This window comes from Tiliqua scincoides, chromosome 14 (genome assembly GCF_035046505.1).
Source record: "Tiliqua scincoides isolate rTilSci1 chromosome 14, rTilSci1.hap2, whole genome shotgun sequence".
NCBI lineage: Eukaryota > Metazoa > Chordata > Lepidosauria > Squamata > Scincidae > Tiliqua > Tiliqua scincoides.
Genome location: NC_089834.1, coordinates 13,705,791 through 13,726,924, shown reverse-complemented (window position 1 = coordinate 13,726,924; position 21,134 = coordinate 13,705,791). Strand labels below are relative to the sequence as shown.

The 21,134-nt window shown below is 43.2% G+C and overlaps 1 protein-coding gene across 1 annotated transcript; it reads right to left on the bottom strand.

Annotated features, from left to right (window-relative positions):
* Positions 1 to 286: 286 nt before the first annotated feature.
* Positions 287 to 20,917, bottom strand: PPP1CC (protein phosphatase 1 catalytic subunit gamma). Its single transcript, XM_066609766.1, has 7 exons — positions 20,678 to 20,917; positions 11,677 to 11,808; positions 10,610 to 10,840; positions 8,034 to 8,138; positions 2,849 to 3,072; positions 2,057 to 2,191; positions 287 to 1,494 (listed from the first exon to the last, which is right to left on the bottom strand). Exons 1-7 carry the CDS (start codon positions 20,730 to 20,732, stop codon positions 1,405 to 1,407), a joined length of 972 nt encoding a protein of 323 aa, XP_066465863.1. The 5' UTR covers positions 20,733 to 20,917; the 3' UTR covers positions 287 to 1,404.
* Positions 20,918 to 21,134: the final 217 nt, after the last annotated feature.

Here is a 21,134-nt window from a genome sequence, read left to right as displayed (position 1 = left end):
TGTCATGCCAGAAGGCCAGACCAATGCCCAGCTCAGAACCCGTCTTGGGTTTCGTTCCTTCCAACAAGGGAGTGCCAGGCTTCCCAGTCAAACACAGAAGGAGACTCCTGGCCTGTGGCAGGGCCCCCATCCACCTGGTTCGCTCTCTTTCCATTCTAGCTTCTTACCAAAAACCAGCACCACACCTGCACTGCCCACACCAGCTGTTGAAAGGTATTCTGTCACCTTTCCAAAGTTGCATCCACACTGCAAGCATGAAGAGCTCAGAGAACTGACACTGCGAAGATTTAACAAGTTCTTCGTTTAATAAGCATTTTTTTACCACATTGTATTGTACACTGTCATCTGTTCAAAAAAGAATACAGTTTTATTTAAAAAAACCAAGGTCCTGTGTGAGACTAATAGAAACAGGAGGTGAACTGAGTGTTCACTGTTGTTGCTGGTTTCTATGCTTTTGTGGAGCAAGTCTTCAGTCACTAAGACCCCCCCTCAGTGAATTTCTGCTCAGGCAAGTCTGATCCACCCACCATGTTAGAGCTTTTGGAGCCGGCTGAAGGACCACAGTAGCCCGCTTTGACACTCAACAGGGGGAGTGTCAAACTGCTTTAATCCTGCACCTCAGTTGATATACGTTATGCAGCATTACTCTTTGCTGGGTCAAGTCATCCGTCCATCTGCAAGGGTAAAAATCTGACTGAAACACCACCAATGCATCTTGATGGGCTGCGCTCGCACATTTCCCCGACACACTTTGGTTTCACAAAGAGACAAACACCTTTAAAATAATGGCTTTAATTGTCTTTTTTTTTTTTAGACGGGAGGTAAGTGTGCTTGAATTAAAATATACATCATACCAGAGAAGCTGGCAAAGGTGGTTTCAAAACGCTGACAGCAACATAACTCGTGTACATGACAAGAAAAAAGCAATCCCTTTGAAACAACAAAAATTTTAAAATTAAAAACATTCACAGTGGTTTGTAGAAACAGTATGTAATTGGACAGTAACAAGTTTCCTAGTTTGGTGGCACACGTGGTGCCTCCCTGGGTCCTAAAAGAGAAAGCAGGCATCGCACACCACCTGGTCTGTACAGGGTCAAGGAGTCAGTCGTACAGTTACCCGGAATGACAGGATAAGTTGCTGTGAAGTTACAGCTGGAACACCAATAAGGAAAGGGGTTGTTGTCTCTCTCCAAGGAATACAGAATTCTTTAAAACTCTTCTTGAGAAGGGAGAAAGTCTCACTTGCTGTTACAACCAGCAAGTGCCATCCATCAAAACAAAAAGGGGGGAACCCACAAACACGCTAATCTAGTCTTAGCAAGCTGACCGATACACGTTACCGTTTTTTAAAAATGGAGGTTATATACTATAGTACAAGTCCCAACTAGGCAGCGCCAAGAGCAATTATTTCTTTGCTTGTTTTGTGATCATACCCCTCGGAGGCGTTATGGGTCGACTGGCATTGGGCTTCTTCTTCTCTGCAGGCTTCAAGATCTGAAATGACAATTCTCTGGTTTAGCAGGGTAATTCTGAGACTGCACAACTCAGAGTACAAGGAAGGCAGACAGAGGAGGACTAGAAGTAGCCATCCAAAAATTGTCTGTGACCCTGTAGTTTATTCCACTCATCCCAGCAGCAAGCATGCACAGTAGCTTACAGTCTTAAGACCATTCATCTAGAACCATGCTACAGAAAAAAAAAACCACAGAACTGTTAAATTGTGTTGACAAGGTCAACACCAGAACCAGGAGTTTAGGAGTCACTCTACCTTCCTTCCCACACTGCTAACATTCAATGCCTCCTCTCAGCACCCGCATAAAGGAAGCAGGAACAGCCATAGCTCTTTGGGCAATCCAATTCAAGGTGAACAGATTAAGGCTGTCCTGTTTAATGGCAGGCACACTGGTGCTTCAGACAGATTAAGGAAATGGAAGGCATTTTCAAACAGCTGGACCTCAGGGTTCTGAAGGGTTAACAGAAAGACGACCAGTGCTGAGTGCAAATAGCAGCATTTAATGAGGCAAGCAAGGCACCCAAAGCCTTAGAGGTACCACACCTGGAAGGAACACATTAGAGTCTCGTCCACGCTCATCATGGCACCTGCGTTGTCAAACTCTCCACAGTAATTTGGGGCTGAAAACAGGGTTACCAGTTGTCTTTTCGCAAAGAACTCGTATCCATCTTCAACCACCTTTCAAGCAAAAGAGTCTGATTAGCTTCCAGGGGAGGTGGGGGGGAGAGAGGAATCAATCATTTCTACTGCTCCAAAGTGCTATATAATCCTCCATCCACTCAGCCCCAATTCTCTACAGAACAGGCATTTTCATTTCATAGCTTAAAGAAGTATGAATTGTGAGATCTCAGAGCTCACAACAGCTGTCTTCTCATTAACACAAGCAAAGACAGTCACTCACAATCAGTCCTTCCCCACAAATCTGCTTTGCATTAGTCCGCCATGCAGTCTTGTCATAAAGTTTGAGACGTTGTATCTGAAGCTCTGAACACCAAGTATTTTGCAGAAGGGGACTTGAGAAACATTGTCTTCCTAGCCCTTGCAGCACATTCTATGGCCGAAGAGGATTTGAATCTAAGCCTCTTGGAACCACCCTATCTACCAATCCTCATGAACTTTCTAAGGCACCCACATTAGGCTCATCTCTAATTCAAGGAGACAAAGCAAGACGGCAAGGCCAGCAATTACTAATTACAAATAATCAGACAAGCAAATGTTCTCTCCCCAGGTTACTCAGAAAAACCACTCCCTATACTGCAAATCCAGAAGATTCTGTCAGGAACCAGACGTAGGTGGCTCCTTCTATAGGGCCAGTACTTAATAAACAGACTTTACCTGATGAGCTCTGCATATAAGATCCAAATCATGTTTATGAAGGAACTTTGCAACCACTTCAGCACCAAACGTGAAGGAGACTCCTCTGTCATTTTCACCCCATCCCAGGACATCCTTGTCAGGGTCAGACCACAGCAGATCGCAAAGAAGGCCTTGGTCAGGCACATCAGTGGGGCGCATAATTCGTCGAATTTGTTCCATTGATTGGAGGTCTGGCGATAAGCCTGTTGGGAATCAAGATGCAGCCAGTTTGCATTTTACTCTTGCTATTTATACTGGTCACACACTGCACATTATTTTGCAGCAAGGTGTGAAAGGTAAGACCTTTGGTTCTACTGGTAAATTTCAGTGCTTATTTTGCAGAGGAAAGAGCAGCAGCTATCCACACTTTTATCCCAAGTTCTACTGAAGAACAGCTGTCAGGTTCAATGACCTGGTGTTCTGCTTGAGCAAGGCACAGCCTCGGAGTTGCACAGGACTCTTGTAGGCACCTGCAGCCAAGGAGGGCTTTTCTGAGCTCGTAAAAAGCACATGCTAGAGCTCTGCTTGCCTCCTGTGGTGTACTGGGTCTTGCTGCTGGACGGCAGGGGCCTGAGGATCCAACAAGTACCACCAGACACCACCCTGAGTACCACCAATGGCTACTGTCCTAGAAACCAACCAGAAAATGCGCAAGGAGCAAAATCCTTCACAGAATCACTGCAGGTGAAAATACAGGCACCAGAAGTAACAGTTCTGAGGATGTACCGTTTCCCCTCCAAGGATGACCATGAGATGGAGAAAAGTTAAGGGGCGGTTAAGGGAAGCAGCATTACAATAATGAACAAGTGAAAAACTTACACTGATGGAAAGGCTACAATCAAGTTGCACCAAAGACAATGTATCAAAATGTAAACTATTATGCCTTGCAACAGTTAGTGTCAAGAACCTGGTGCAAGATGCAAATGTTGAAGAGCTCGGGAACTTTGACTGCATTTCTAAAAACCACCCAGAAAGTCTACTATTGCCATAATCATTCAAGAGGGGGAAGTCTCTCAGAAGCAAAGGGAAGAAAGTCATTTCTTTCCAAAATTCCTAGAGGCTATTTAAGACCCCAAATAATAAAGGTACAGATACAACCTGCATCATACTTAGGAAAGATACAAACTAGTCCAGGAGGATTCCAAAATGGCTACTGAGCAGCACAAAAAGTCCAGAAGGAGTCCTTTAAAAGCTACACCAGTGTTCTTCGACCTTTGTCCTGAGATGTACCACTTCTCATGGTCTAATTATCTTAAGTACTACTGGAAGTAACTGGCTATGACTTCATCACTTCCAGGCTGGGAGGACTGACACCACCAACAGCAGTAAGAGGCTAAGGGCGAGCAGGTGGGGCTTTTACAAGCAAACAAAAACTACGTGCTGAGGCTCTGCCCACTGAGCCAAGCCTCCCACTGCTGTCTGTAGCATCAGGCTGCAGATTCACGGTTGGGTGGTGGGTGTCCCCTGGAAGCCATGCTTAGCAACACCTCAAGTACCACTGGTTGAAAACACGAGATCAGTGGTTCTCACACATTTAGTGCCGAGACCCACTTTTTAGAGCGAGAATCTCAGGACCCACCAGAAGTGATGTCATGACTGGAAGTGACATCATCAAGCAGGAAAATTTTAGCAATCCTAGGCTGCAATCCTACCCACACTTACCCAGGAATCAGTACCATTTACTATCATTGTTAAAAGAATATACATAGTAGCTTGTTTAAAGTACAGGTCTGTAACATTTCCCCAGATGCAGTCACATACCATGGCAGCATCTTCTAATATATTAAAAATAAAATACTAAAGTGAGTGGTGACCCACCTGAAATTGGCTCACGACCCACCTAGTGGGTCCCGACCCACAGTTTGAGAAACACTGCAGTAGATGCACTGAACAAATAAAAAAAATTAAAAGCAGGAACTTAGAAAACAAATCTGAGTTGACATGAAAAAAGAGGGTGTTTGGGTCAGGTCAAAGATAGGCAACAAGAAATGAAGCTCTAAAGTTAACAAATTCAGATTATACCAGGTAACCATGTCTGCTCAGCATATGCCCAATGGTTCTTTAAAAAATGCAAAAACTCAAAATGTAAAATTGTTGTTCTGACAAAAATACGCAGTTTGTCACTAAAATTGGCTCTCTTACTAGAGAACTGGAAAGGAGCCAATGTAACGCCTATTTTTTAAAAAGGGATCTGGGGCAAGAGCCAGGAAATTGCAGACCTGTTAGTCTAGAGCAGGGGTGCTCACACTTTTTTGGCTCAAGAGCTACTTTGAAACCCAGCAAGGCCCGGAGATCTACCAGAGTTTTTTTTACAATGTTCGCGCCATCATAACATATAACATTTATGTGTACAATGTATGTTGGTGTACCTTGAGCCCCACTGAGTATAACAGGACTTACTCCTGAGTAGACATGCCTAGGATTAGGCTGTGAGGCTGCAATCCTAGCCACACTTACCTGGGAGTAAGCCCCATTGCTGCCACCGCACACTGGGTCGACACTTTCATCAACCTGTCCACCACCACCCCAAGATCTCTCTCCTGATCTGTCACAGACAGCTCAGAACCCATCAGCCTATATGTGAAGTTTTGATTTTTTGCCCTAATGTGCATGATCTTACACTTACTGACATTGAAACGCATCTGCCATTTTGCTGCCCATTCTGTCAGTCTGGAGAATGGCAGAATTAAACAAAGGATCACAAGGTTCCTCCAAAGAGAAATCCAGCCCCATCAGTCTTTCAGAACTCTTCAAGAGGGTCAAATAATACATGCAGATATATAAGGTATTCTATATTTGGACTTTAGAGAAAGTATCTCACAAAAGGACCCTGAGAAAACTCAGTTGTCATGAGATGAGAACACGAGTCCCCTTGCAGATCAAGCAAACAGTTAAAAGAACAGGAAGCTGAGAATAGGAATACAAAAAAAGAATAAGTACTGGGTCATAGTCCTCCAAGGTCATAGACTGGAATTGGTGCAATAGACTATGTTCATAAATAATTTAGACTCGCTAAAGTGAGCAGCAAAGCAGTCAAGTGTAGTAGTGACAACAAACAGTAATTCAGATTGGTGAAAACCTGAAAATCCAGCAGTCCACAAATGGGGAACAAAATGGCAAATGAGGTTCAAAGTGAGGTGTTCTGGGGAAAATAACCCCAACTAGACATACACTCAGACAGATGGGGTCTGAATTGGCCATGACTGTGCAGGAATGATGTTGTGGTCATAGTAAATAGCTCACAGAAAAGGCAATTTTGTGTATGACAGACAGACAGACTCAATGCTACGAATTATTTGGAGAGGGAGTAAAAAAAAGAGGACAACATCCCAATAACTTCATAGACCAATGCATCTGAAACATTATGATCAGTTCTGGTTGCCCAACTTCAAATCGAGTTGGAAAAGATGTAGAGAAGGACAACCAAAATGATCAGGAATTTGTTTTTCAGACCCCTGTGCCACAAATGATCATCATATGGATACATGGTCAGATGTGGTGGTAAGAATCCAGACTCATTTACAAGATGGATTCAAAAAAGTTCAGGTTCCATGGGGGTTGGCTAGTGAGTCACACGTTCTACAAAGTGCAGCTCAAATTGCTCCTTGCTTTTGCCTCTTTTCCAGTACCTCTGTAGGCTGGGATGGAAGGAATTAACCCCCTCCCTTGAAGAAGAATCTCCAGAAGAAGCTGCTCATCATCAAGTCTGTAACAAAAACAATCTAAGCTGCTCAGAAACAGGACATTGTTGGCTTAAGGCAGCTGCCTTGAATTAAAAGTGGGGTGACCTTTCTGCAAGGCCATCATATTTTGTTCTCCTATCTGCTCAGCTGTAGCCTCCCACTCAATATGTCCACCACTTCAAGCCTCATCCTCATGGCTTTTGCCTGTGTAAACACACTGCAGTTGCTTAGATTACAGATCAGGAATTGGAAGTCTAAATGTTTAAATTAAAAACAAGCCAGGAGATGCTAGGTTAGTATAACACACATTTATATAACATGGAACTGGGAACTGTCTAGATAACCTATAATTACCTAGAAGCTGATATACAGATAACCAAGATTTATAGCATCACATTTCAGTGGAATAGTTCAGACAGCTACCAAATTAGGCCATTTCTGTAAAGGCCTTGTCCTAACTAAGGTGGGTTAATTTGTATCAGGGTTGTACCATGGCAGATTGTAGGTTGGGGGAGCAAGGAGAACCACTGAATGCTCATCCATCCTAAAACATCTCCCTACAGAGAGAACAAGATGACAGGGGAAAGAATTCTAGTTTAGCCTTGTCCCCAAAGATTTTTGTATTGAGGTGCATTTCATTATGAGTCTACCTGTAGTTTGAGGTGGTATAGCCCAAATACTGAGAAAAATAGCTTCATAGTGTGCCAACATCTAAACAAAATATATCTGTTATTGCAAGGAAGAGCCCAGGCCTCAGAAGGGCTCACTAAGAATATTTAACCTTTGCCTGAAAACTGCTTCCTTCTCCTTGTGGAACAAACTTGTCACCACAGCTGCATGGGGATACAGTACAAATACTGGGGGCATAAATGCAAACACCCTAATCCTCAGGGTGGTTGGCTCATGCAATTTCTCTTCCCTCCAACACATAAGGGAGAAAAGTCACAGTATGGCATCTCAAGGATTGGGTGCTCCATACATCACACTTCATCCCTCTTGTGATAATTAAAAATCCATCTATGCAGAGTGGCTAAGTTTATGAACTGGGGCACTGAACAACTCCATTCTAATAGCAGGTTCACTTTCCACATTACCGTATTTAGTCTTGTAATTCCTTGACTGGTCACAACACAGGAAGAACCAAGGCCTGCTTGGACATGCTCCTTCTCATGTCATATTGGGTCTACATACACCAAACCTGATGGGGTTCTATGAAATCAGGGTCTGAACCCTGAGCTACCTCCTTGAAAACATTTTCTCAATTCCTCCAAATTAAGACCCAATATCTGGTGAAACATTACCTCCCATTATGTAAATTACCTATGACCTGGAATGAGATTTTGAACTGTGTGTTCAACCTATATTGGAGAACTTTAAACCTCTTCCTGCAATATAGAGAAGACTCAATGAAATGTGAGTTTACTCAACATGATCAGTGCTAAGGCATAAATGACCATCCCTTCATAAACATATCTGCTTACCTCCATGGCAGCAAAATATTTTCTCATCCACAATGGCTGCTATCGGCAAACAATTAAAGCAGTCTGTAAAGGTTTTCCACAGCTTAATGTTATATCTTCTTTTACCTAGCAAGAAATTGAACTACATTAACTCACTTAAATCGACAGAATAGAATCAAAGAAATGATGAGGGAAAGGGGGGAAGATCATATGTAGATCCTTGCATACATACTTTGGTCATTCTAGGCCTGGTCTATATTTAAGACAGAAACACCCATTTGATCTACTACCAAGCTTTGCAACTCCAGGAATAATTTAGCAATAATTTTCACTACACAAAGGCATTTGAAAGGGGAAGCATTTGGCATTTTTTTTTGGGTCGAGCAGCCACTTCTTAAAGCACATATACTACAGACAGCACAGGGTTACAGCTTCTTGTAATCTCTAACCAGGAACGAGGACAAGCAAAGAATGTTCCATTCCATTTTGAAGCAGTACTATTTCATTTGGAGACCATATGGCAGTTCACCGACCATGTTTTGTTCCATTTCCTTTGACAGTATGATTAACAGTATTATTATTAGTAGTATTTATATACTGTTTTTCAACAGAAAGTTCACAGTATAGTTTCCTAGTCCGTGTCAGACAAGGGTAAGTTTCTCTGCACCTGTTTTTATAACCCAAGTGCTAAGCTGGCTGCACTTCATGAGAAGACATTCTCTCTAGAGACCAGATATTAGTACTCAGAGTCTCCAAGCACAGTTACTTTGCAAGAGAGTCAGGACAGATAAAAGGAGGTACTGTTTCAAAGACTGTATGTCATGGGATGTGATTACGGTCATTATCTCACTACTTTATTTAAAGGAGGGAATTAGACAAATTCCTAGGTAGTATGCCTTATCAATGGTAGCAATAGTTTTTGCTCAGGGCAGTCTGCCTCTGAATATCAGGTGCTGGGATCAACAGGAAAGGGCTTTTGCCTTTGCATCCTATTGGGGGTGGGGGGCTTTCCAGAGATATCTGTCTGGTCACTACTGGGAACAAGTTACTGAACTAGATCAACATTTGGTCCAATCAAGCAGGGCTCTGAGCTCAGAACAGCACTCCTTTCTCAGATGCAGAAGACAAGCAGTCACGCAAGTGATTGCTACTAGAGTTTAGTGTCCAAGGTCAGAAAAAAAGCAGCTACTCACTTGCTAATGATCCCTAATTCTCCCCTGCGCCTCCACTGCAGATGACAGCCAGTCCTGACCTGCTGTTTATGATTCAGTATGCTGGATCTGCTTCAGAACTGCCCTTGATTTACTGAAGCACATGTTGTCTAGCATAGCATCATATGGTGATGACATCAAGAGCTAAGGAATAAATCTTCTTAACACACAGGACAGTTTTTTTTAATTTGTCGACTTGCAACTGTGAGCAGCTGTCAATACATTTATGTTGCGCTCACTAGAAACTTGTCTGTGCAAAGTTGACTGAATGCACAAGGGGTGGAAAGATGAGAAAATAAAAACAGGATGGGTACTTGGGATCTTGAAAAGGCTTTTTGCCCCCAAGATATGAAAGATCTTAAGTGCTACCTTCACAGGCTGAACAACAGAAGAATTACAGTTCAGGCTCAAGAGTTCTGACCATTCAGGAATGACAAGGCGGAAATGAACTGCAAGGCTCGGCTTTCCCCTAAAGAAAAAGGATGCAGCCTGGTGATGCTCTGTGTGAATCGGGGCTCATGCTGGATCCCTAGCATGACCACTTGAGTATGAGGGTTCTGTTAGCAATTATTCCACTGAGACCTAAGAAAGCAAAGATCACATTATCTGCTAAAACCTGTTGTGATCTGATGCAAGACCATTCTCTCTACTCCAAGTCCTTGTTTATATCAATTGGAATAAAAATGTTACGTATCATTTTCCAGTTCAACACTCTGCCACAAGTACATTCAAAAGAGGTTCCAATGCCATAATGAACAGCAATGTTGACCTAACCTCTGAGTTAGCTTGTGACAGGTTGCAAAATATGGTAGACTTAACTGCACTCTTCGCTAAAGATGAGCAAGCAAAAGAAGTTGCAAAAAAAAAAGCAGACTTCCTGATTCATCTAGCCTTCCCAAAGACTTGCAACCAAGTTAATATATTCTGAAACTCTGTATTCCTATCCAAAAATGATACACTTCAGGAACTGAACTATTATGAGCCAGTTCAAGCAAGCACAACAACAGGAAGAAGGGAAATTACACATTGTGTAACAGATTTGAGCACTATATTATAGTCGACTGCCATACAAAAAGGGGGCTCAGCTTGGACTTGTAACCACATGATACCAAAGAGAGATATTTCCTTAAGTGAAGAGTAACGACCAGGTGTGGACTGCACCAGTAAGTCACAACATCTGCACTATTTTGAAAACAGCACAGAAGGAACAATGAGGCTACACTTCACCTCCCAAGATGAGCTGAGAAGTCTGTTAATTATATAGGTCAGAATGGCTACTCAGGGTACAGCTCATTCCAAAGCCAGAGACAATTTTGTTGTAAAAAAAGAGGGCAAATTCTGTCATTCGTTCCCAGGACCAAAGAGGGACCCCCATGAATTACTTACATTCATCATAGAAGCCATAAATCCTGTTAATGCTGGCACATTCATGGTTGCCCCTAAGGAGGAAAAAATTCTCTGGATATTTTATCTTGTAGGCCAGTAGGAGACAAATTGTTTCTAAAGACTGCTTCCCTCTATCAACATAGTCACCAAGGAATAGATAGTTGCTCTCTGGTGGAAAACCTCCATATTCAAAGAGTCGAAGTAAGTCATAGTATTGTCCATGGATGTCACCTTAAACAAATAAAAGGGGATTTTATATGGTTTGACAGTTTGGTACAGTACAGCAAACCTAGATGCAGCACTATTTTGTGGAAAAATCCATGATTGTATACTTGATTTGTTGACTAAAAGGAACTGTTACACCACCATTAAGAAAATTTAGCCTATCGATATAAGATTCACTCATTTGCAAATCCTATTCCATTCAGTGGAGTTGTTGTAAAGGTTTTCTGGGGGATTGGGCCATACATTTCTTCAAGACACCAACATTCAGAAGAGTATGTTTGGCCTGTCAAGTTTGCAACATCACAAATGAAATCCTAAAAACAAAATTGGCTCCAAGTGGCTATTTCACTTGCCATTTCAGTTAAGATTTTGATCAGGACCTGTTCACTCTCAGAACCTGAGTGTGAAAGATTTAATACAATGTGCTTCAAATATCTCTGACAAAGGAAAACTACTGCCTTCTAACTGATAAAGATTTTGCAAGATATAAGAAATACAAAATAAAAGCATTTTGTAATTACAAAGGATCATGGGAATGACCAATACTGGAACTCTTAGATTTTCATATCTAGAGCAATCAACCAGAAAAATTTTATTAAGTCAGAAACATGGACTGACTTCTTCACTTGATTTCTTCACTTGGCCCATCCCTTGAACATACAATTTTCAAACTAATGCCAGGTCTACTTCTGCAATATGATTTGCATAGGCTAGCAGTGTCTGGTAACAATATTTTAATGGGTTTATCATCTTCACAAAAGAAACACACACATATAAGTTCAGCCAAGCCATCAGCAGCTCACTAAAAGGCACATTTACAGCCAGTCAGTCTCAATGCTTACCACAGATTTTAAGCGGTGCTTCAAGTTCTAACAAAATGGGCTGGCTGAGAAAGATCTCTCGAGATTTCAAGCACAATCCTCTTATTTCATTCTCTTGAAGTTGGACATTTTTACCCGGCTTTGACCCTCTCACTGTGAAAGAGAAAAGGACAGTTACTTGTAGCAACCGAGAGCCACCCAAGTTCCACATCAATAATATTACATACATAACCACAAGCAGCCACAGCACTTAAGCACAATGACTTCAATCAGAAAGCTATCTTAGCACTGGAGTACTAACGCCACAGGTTTCAACTCCAAACTATTTCAACAAGTGATTAACAAAGGTGAATACTGTGATTTTTTTGAAACTGACTTTAATATCCATATAAAATTTACAGACAAACTCAAAAGACAAATCAGCAGTTTCCAAACTGTTAGAGGCACACAAAATGGATAGTCACACTATGAAACACTGCACTGTTGCTTATTGCCTGAATTTGGGCTGTGCCACAAAACCTACCAGAAGTAGCAAAAATGCCAAAACTCCTTCACTTTTGCCACCTATTTTAGACATTAACTGCATTCAGAGGTCAGTTTTTCAGGAATGAACTGCATGCGAAAGGGCTCCCCCCTCCCTTTGTGTGCAAGCTTAATAGAAAACTTTCTTGTTTGTCAATCCAGTTTGCCTTAATGTCTGAACTGGGACCAATTGTGGTTTGAACGACTCCTCCAAACCAAGCCTGCAAACCATGGAAAGGCAAGTCAGGAATGTCTTCTAATATTTGGAGCACACAAGGGATGAGGTAGGCTATATATAAATTACACATTTCCAATCTTCCAGATAACAGTTTACAGCAGTGTTTCTCAAACTGTGGGTCGGCACCCACTAGGTGGGTCGTGAGCCAATTTCAGGTGGGTCCTCATTCATTTCAATATTTTATTTTTAATATAGTAGAGTTGATGCTACCACAGTTTGTGACTGCATTTGGGGAAACGTTACAGATCTGTACTTTGAACAAGCTACTATGTATGTTCTTTTAACATCGTTAGTCAATGGGACCTACATCTGGGTAAGTGTGGACAGGACTGCAGCCTAGGAATGTTAAAAACTTTCCTGCTTGATGATGTCACTTCTGGTCATGACTTCACTTCTGGTGGGTCCTGACAGATTCTCATTCTAAAAAGTGGGTCCCAGTGCTAAATGTGTGAAAACCACTGGTTAGAGGATCCAAGAATGAGATGTCAACCTGTAGCTCCTGTCCAGTCATATGCAACTCACATTCCTGTCAAGTCTCAGTACTATTGCATGCTGCCCAAAGACAGGAATGCCAAGGAACAATGTATTTCAGTTTATCTGTGGGTTTCACTCAAATCTGTCATACTCCCATAAAGACCATTTAGAATAGTTACATACTGTGATAATTACAGCTTATTGAACACCAAACCTAAAAATACCATAGCACCTAAAATATGATAAAGCAGAGTGCCACAGAAACAAAAACCTGAACAGAATATTGAATCAGAACATTGGAAACATTTCTTAGAAACCTTTTATGAGACATCTGTCCCCTATCTTTTATATCTTTCTTTTCCCCAAGTGCATTTGTTGGGTGTGGAAGGAAGCCTTGAACTTCAAGGCAATTCTCCACCACAGCTGGAAACCTATTGGACCTGGAATAAATTATAAGACTCGACTTGGTGAGCTTTCTCAGGAAAAAAACTTGTCTGCCTCCTTCTGACGCACAGCCTCAGAAGGTGGTGCATGCCTCTTGCCAAATTTTTGTCTTGGAATTATAGTTATTGTGTATAATAGTCTCAAAACAGCCAAATAGATTTATCAGGGATTAAAGATACTGCTCTTTCTGATAGGTTGGCAAGGTAGAAATTGCCCTCCTCAAAGAGGATGATAGGTTTTTAACAGCAGTATCCAGGTACTAGTTCATTCTGAGCTAAACCTATACATAATTTCCAAGCTGCAGTCAGCTACCACATTGCCTATGGTTCTAAGAAGTAAACAGCAATCTCTAACCTCAGTTGCCTGAAGTTGTGTGATTAGGTAGTTCAACTGCAGGAAGCTACAGCAGCTTCAGACCTATAAAACCCAAAGAACCCTTGAAGTTTCAGGTATACAGGCAACACACAAGGGTAGGGTTATCTTAACCTCTTGGATGTGCAGTTACAGCTTAGCCCTGTGGAGAGAATGCTCCACTCACATTGGCTAGGCCTACCACTTAATGCTAACTAGGCAGGAACAAACCAAGCTTCCTTAGTTATCCTGGACGCACATTTTTGGAGCAATGTATGCTATTTGCCTGTTTCAGTCTGGCTACCACCTGTATTTTGCTGCCACATGGAAAGCAGAACAAGCACTTTAAAGTACTTGTGCTGGCAGTACTTTGAAAAGCTCAACGGTTATATTTTTAAGAAGATTTACTCTGAAGTTCAGTATCAGAAACCTGCTGACAATTACCAGATTAACTACAGGGCAAAGGTAGTGACCTGAGCAACAGACGTTTCAATTATTCTCCCCCATCAGTAATGTTCACGTTCATTGGTGGCATTATCCAACTAGATAGCAAGGGTTCAATTAAAATGCTTGGCACAAATAATGACGCATAAACCTGAAAATTTTCCCTGCTGCTGCAGTGCAATGTGCATGAAACTCAGTCACAGAATAATGTCCCCAAATTCACCTCCAGAACTATCAGAGAACAACATGAAATGTCAAGTGTCTAGCCGCAACACAGGAGAATACAGAAACCGATCCAATTGCATTATAAAAGCCAATAGCACAAAATTAAAATGGCTTAACCTTTGCTTTTAAACAATTAAATGAAGCATGCTGACATGTTTACAGCTTCTAGATAGGAACCAGATTAAGTCTTTTACCAGTTATTAGACACAATATGCTAAAGTAATATTTCTAAGAGACAATTAAAAGCTTGGTGGAAGGACTTTATTTAGCAGCAACCATAAAGCAAAGGCATCAGTACTGCCTCAGCTCACACTGTCGTTGTTCCCAATAAGCAGTCATTATAGCTACAGCGCCATTCCCAATAAGCTGGGTGGACAGGGCTGAGAAGAATGCTCTTGGGAAAAGTTTAGTCACTGTGTGATATGAGAGCCAGGATCTACACACAAAATGTACCCCAAAGTAGTGAACCATCTGTTTCAGGCACCAAAGTTTCAAAGGTATTGCAGTTATTGAGTCTAGAACCCTGATGGATGCTGTGCTGAGACAGAACTGCAGTACTAAAGCACACCTGAAGAGGGTGAACTCAAAGAAGTTACAACAGAGATGAAATGCATCAACCGTGCTGATTGGCAGGGAGCTGCGGAGCTATGAGATTCTTGATTTTCCCATAATTAAGTAACACCACTTATCCCTGGACTACTTCAGACCATAAGTGGCCATGGAGAGGGGTGGGATTTGCACATCAAGGAGAAGTCTAGACTGAATCACTCTCCTCCTGGTTTTTTACACATAGAGATTATTAGAATGAGCTTATTTTTTAATTAAGAGCATTCTAATGTGCAACACCCTTATCCCTGCAACCTCATGTGGCAAAGCACAGAAGGATCTAGCACCTGATCCTGCTGAATGCATGAAGCGGCCCTGCCTCTCTTCGGACTTTGCGTAACCTTCACAGGATTCCCAGAACCCATCATTTTACGCAGACACAGATAACTAGATACTGTAATGATAAACATCAACGGTTTTTAGTAGAATTCAACTGTGCTGGTCTAAAAGAAACACAGTTGGATTCTACTAAACACCAGTGATGTTTATCATTACAGTATCTAGATTAAATGTAGTCAGCTCTCTCACACACGATGGCACAGGCATAATGCTGCTATCTTTAGCAACACTGTATGCACCTGCAATGCACAACTGAACACCAGGCTAAGAGGTTATTTTCACATTTGACATTGAGAAGTACCTGTCAAAAGTGTCAAGTCAGAACAGAATCTGGAAGATTTCATTCAGGCATATCCAGTCAGTGGCTTGTAAACTTACATTCCTTCAACATTAACACACAAGTTTTGTTTTGGGCCCAACCACAGAGCTAAATCTTCCTGTCAGCTATGCTTAAGGCCCTGTGTAAATAAGCCTCAGATACAGAATATCCTGTAGCCAGAAAGTACCAGCAAGTTATCTGTTTTATAAATAGTGAAACATAACAGAAGCATATACTAACTAGCAATCAACTATTTACATCCTCCTACAACACACATACCTCATCCTAAATGCCTGCATCAGATAATTCTCAATTATATTTTCTCTTAACACAATCACAGCAAAGCAACCAATAAGATACAGCAGTATGGATAAAAACTATACTCTGTAAATAATCTATGAACTTCAGAAATGCTATTCCTGCTGGCAAAAATTGTAGAGGCAGGCTTCCTCCAGGCTACCATAACGGAAAATGCCCTGTTTACATCCCTGTTTCTTTTCCCCTTCCCTTCCCATTTCTTTTGTATAAGTACCGGGCAGTTTTATAGTGCAAATCCACCTTGAGTTTATTAACAGAAAGGTGATATATAATTACTTAATTATGCACAGATGTCAAAAACCAGGAGGTATACATAGGACTAGGCTGTCCCTAATGTGTAACTACCACCACATAGTTGATTTTTGTTTACTCCAGTTTTGTACCTGCCAGTGCTCAGTCCAGTTTATTTCCTACATATGTGTCATGTAGGAAACCGTATGCACCTGGTATAAACGCTGTTACATGCAACTGATACACACATCTACTTTGTACATACATGAAGCTAAATACAACATAAGCACCTGAACAAGCACTGTAGGAGATGTGACCAAGCACTATGTGGAAATGATATCCATGTAGAAATAAATCTCAAGACACATTAACACCCATTATTCCAAACAATATAAGTAGCAGTTAGAGGAAAGAAACAGTGCAGGGGATACCACTCATCCTTCTGCATTTAGAAAATCACAACAGTCTCTTGCATAGATACATCTTGCATAGAATTAACATCCTAAAAACAAAACAATCCTGAAACCCACCAAGTACTACAGAGATAAAACAAGAGTGCCAAATTTCTTTAGCACCAGCTAAATCTGAGTAAAGATATTTTTGTACATGCCATTGTGAAGTGAGCTTGAGATTGTGTGTTGTACAGACCAGTCCAAATGGATGTTGTCATCTTTGTTGGCAGAAGAAAAGTTAGCCAACAGTTAATGATCTTGGGCTTAATAAGCATTAATAAGTAGGACTTTCCAACCACACAGAATAGCTACTGGAGGCCCAGTTAACCAAGCATATAAATGCAGATTGTAACAGAATGTTTGACTTCAATTCCAGAGGCTTCACAGATTGACTCCCCAAGTCAATCACAAAAAACACTAATGCTATTGGTCAGGTTTAATTCCATCCATAAAATGGGAATTTGGGGTGGATGAGCAGGAGAAAAGGCACCATAAGACACATTATACACTGATGGACCAATCCTATCCATCTTTCTAGTGCCAATGCAACCGCCATGAAGCCCTGAGGTAAGGAAACAAAAGGCCCCTTATCCAACTCAAAGTTTACACAGCATGGAATTTAACATTAAAAGCCACTGAAAATCAAACTACACAGAATTCATGTTATTGGCACATGAAATCTAAGCTAATTAAAGCAACAGAAACAACCAACAAGACATCCATGTCACCTATGTCTACTAATAGGTGAGAAAATTCCCAGTACCAGAACACTGGAAGCAGTCTTTACTTCTCCTTTAGCCAATCTGAAACAGCTTTAATCCATGGTCCCTGCCCCATTTGCATCTGTACCCTTCTTCTTGCCCTTTTTAACAACCAAAAGAGGCTATTAAAAAGTATCTTACAAAAATTGGAAGGGGAATGAGGTGGGAGAATAGAGCAGACATATTCCCTGTACTGTATATTACTCAGACTACACTGAGGTGGATTACTTTGCAGCAAATGATAAAAGTTAATTCCATGATTGAACTCTTCAAGTGTAAGTCCTGGATGGACTCAGACAAAGCTAGATTAGTGCAACCTCCTTCCCTAGATAATTGCAATTTTGCTTGCTGCTGCAAGGCGAATTTGTCATCAGTTATTTCAGAACACTTCACCCCAGCCAAGATTAATAACCTCTTTTACCCAAGGCCAGCCTCCTGAAACAAAAACTGGAATAAAAAGGAAACAAGCACTACCCAATATTTAGGGTTCATGGCATACTGGACACAATACTACCATCAAATTACTTGGTTTGGAAAGACAAAAATGTTCAAGTAAGGGGACATCCATTCAGCCCACCAACACCATTTCAGCGACAAAGCGTCACACTGATGGCATAATACTGGGATTCAATTGACAATTTGTTTGCAAGCAGAATTTTCACCCCAGCCTTAAGAACAAGTCTATTTTTAAGATAATAGCCATAATGGACAAGCACAGGAGGGTGAATAACATTTTCACATCCTCATGATCCCTCAGGTCAGCAATCAAGTAGTACCAGGAGGAAAGCTAACCAGCAATCTTTTTTTTTTTCCACCACAGTAAGACTCCACCTTTGTCAAGGAGGGCAAAACAACTGAAGAGGACCAACCTGGGCTTAGCATACAGCCTATACTTATGCTGAGAAAAACAGCAGAATCAAAGTACTGCATGAACATCGAAGCATCCCTTCACCCCATCACCCAGAAAGAACATTTATACAATGTACAAAAACACAGGAGGAGACCTTGTTGTAATTGGGAAGAAGGTGATAACTCTGAGGCACAAACAAAGCACCTCCAGACCCTCCATCTTGAATGCAGACCCCTTAGGCAGGCAGGCAGGCTTACTGGTTGTCCTGCCTGGCCCCCCCTCCCCACCAGCACTCACTAAAGAAAAACAGTCCAAAGACAAAGGGGGCAACAGGCCAGGCAGTTATTAGAACCAAAAAGATTTTGGATACTGACAGGGTTGCTTGCTGTGGGAAGGGTCCTTACCACCAACACCCTCCAACTTCTTTGCTTTTTCTTCCTTAGGCAGCACTCTAACTGAAGGTGCCTTGAACTCATTAACCCCCCCCCATCCAGAAAAAAGCATTTTCGGAAGGAGCCAGCTGCAATCAGATTCGGTTCAGTCGCTTCCACTCTCCACACTCCTCTCATCACTAGATTCCCCCCCCAAACTGGATACCAATTAAACTACCCCCTCCTTACGAGGACACTTTTTCCCCTGCTAGCAGGCAGTCTTCAAATTCTATTCCAAATAAAGTGCCATCGTCTTGCTGCCCAGCAGCCTGACGCTCCTTCTCCCGCATTCTGGAAACAGCAAGCCAGCAGATGAATCTCCAGATTCCACTTTTTTCCTCAGTTTCTCCTGAGGAAACTGGAATCCAGAGCACAGCCCATTAGCCAGTTTGCATCTTAATGCCCACACAATATCACATACTAGAAAAGCTGAGCTGAGAGCCTCCACACAACCTTGGCTTTTAGGGTCAAATGACACTCTAACCACGTACAACTCCCCAGTTTTGTTTTTCCAAACCCACACATACATTTAAGGCTCCCTTTCTACTATTTAACCTGCCCAAGATTTTAAGGTTGCAGTCAAGATCCCCTCAAATAACCTACCATACAGCCCTCTTAAAAATGACTTCTTCTGCACACCACTTCTGCAAATTCCCCCTTCCACTATTAAACTACAGATACACTCCCTAAGACACCCCACCCCCACCATTCACAGACCACCCTGGAAATGCCATTCTCATTATGCTATTAACATTTTTTTGTTTAAACTGAAAGGGTGCACCAAAAACCCTTGTCCTGAGGAAGGCCACATCCTACAATTGTGACACCAGAAATAACTACCAGCCTTTATCCCAATATTTTTTTTGGGTGAGGAGAGATTCCAAGCAGAGCCCCCCTCACAAGTAACCTACCACATACTCATTACAAGGAGGGGGGCACCCTTCCTATAACACTGTGCATATTAAAATCACCTAAAACTTTTATTTCCTAAAACTTTTCCTAAAACTGCCTCCCCACATCTGACCAGCCTTTAGGCAATATGAAGTGAGTGCTCCATCCCAAAATAACTCATAACGCCTTCCTTCCTCTCTATACCAGCCATTTTCAACCACTATGCCTTGGCACACTGGTGTGCCTCGAGTAGTCTGCAGCTGTGCCACGGGCACTTGGGGGAGGGTCATTTATAGTAGAGCCATTGGGGGATGTGAGCCCCCCTCCAACAGTAAGGTGTGCCTTGTCAATTGTCAAAAAATTGATGGTGTGCCCTGACAACTGCAGTACCTTGTAAGTGTGCTGTGAGATTAAAAAGGTTTAAAATCACTGCTCTATACACTACCTTTGCCCTAATACTTTTGAGCCTCCTAAGTAACCCTCCCCCCCACATTATAGCCCCCAGAAACACTTCAGAACACACATCCTTTGGGGAGTGGGGGTGTGCCACTCAAGGAGAAATATCTGTGAAGCGAAAGATGAATGGGGGAAGGGTGTGGGGGGCATGAGAACCCCTTCCATGGGGGGAATAAGCCCCCCTCTCTCCTGCCCAGAGCTGCCCCCCCAGGCATGACCTCATGAGGAGGCCCCCTCACCCCTCCAAGTCTTGGGGGGGAACAAGCCCCCTCTTTCAGTCCCCAGGCATGACCTCATGAGAACCCCCTCCATGGGGGGAATAAGCCCCACTCTCTCTAGTCAAGAGCTGCCCCCCAGGCATGACCTCATGAGGAGGCCCCCCTCCATGGGGGGGGTAGAAAACAAGCTACCCCCTTTCCAGCCCAGAGCTGCCCCCCAGAATGACCTCATGAGGAGATGCCCCTTCCATGGGGGGGGGGAGAACCAGGGGAACAAGCCCCACGTTCCAGCCCAGAGCTGCCCCCCCAGGCACGAGGCCCCCACCCCCTCCACGGGGCACGAGGCCCCCCAGCCCAGAGCTGCCCCCACCCCCTCCATGGGGGCACGAGCCCCCCAGCCCAGAACTGCCCCCCCACGGGGCACGAGCCCCCCCCGCCCAGAGGCCCCTCACCCTCCAGCAGTCGTTGGATGATGCTGTCGATGTTGAGCTTGTCTATGTCCGCCATGGCCTCCCGGGGGGCCGCGCGACCCGCCGCCGCTGCGACTCTGCGGGGGAGCCTCGTCCCTCCTCGGGGCTGCGCCTCCCGGCCCCCAGGCGCGCTCCCGCCTCCCTTCCCGCGCTCCTCGCCGCTCCCTCAGCACCGCACCGGCAACCGGCGGCGGCGGCGACGGACAAAATGGCCGCCTTTTCCCTCCCCTCGCTGGAGTTACCTCCTTCGGCCGCGCAGGGATACGCGTCCAGGCGCCCGCCGGGACTACTTTCTGAGGCCGAGAGCGGGAAGGTTGAGAACGCCGCGAGCCGCACGGGGCCAGTGCGCATGCGCCGGGGGCTCCTTCGGCCGTGCTTAGGCGCTCGCGGTGTCTGGGGGCTCGCGCACGCTGGATCACTCCGCGTATCTGAGGCAGAA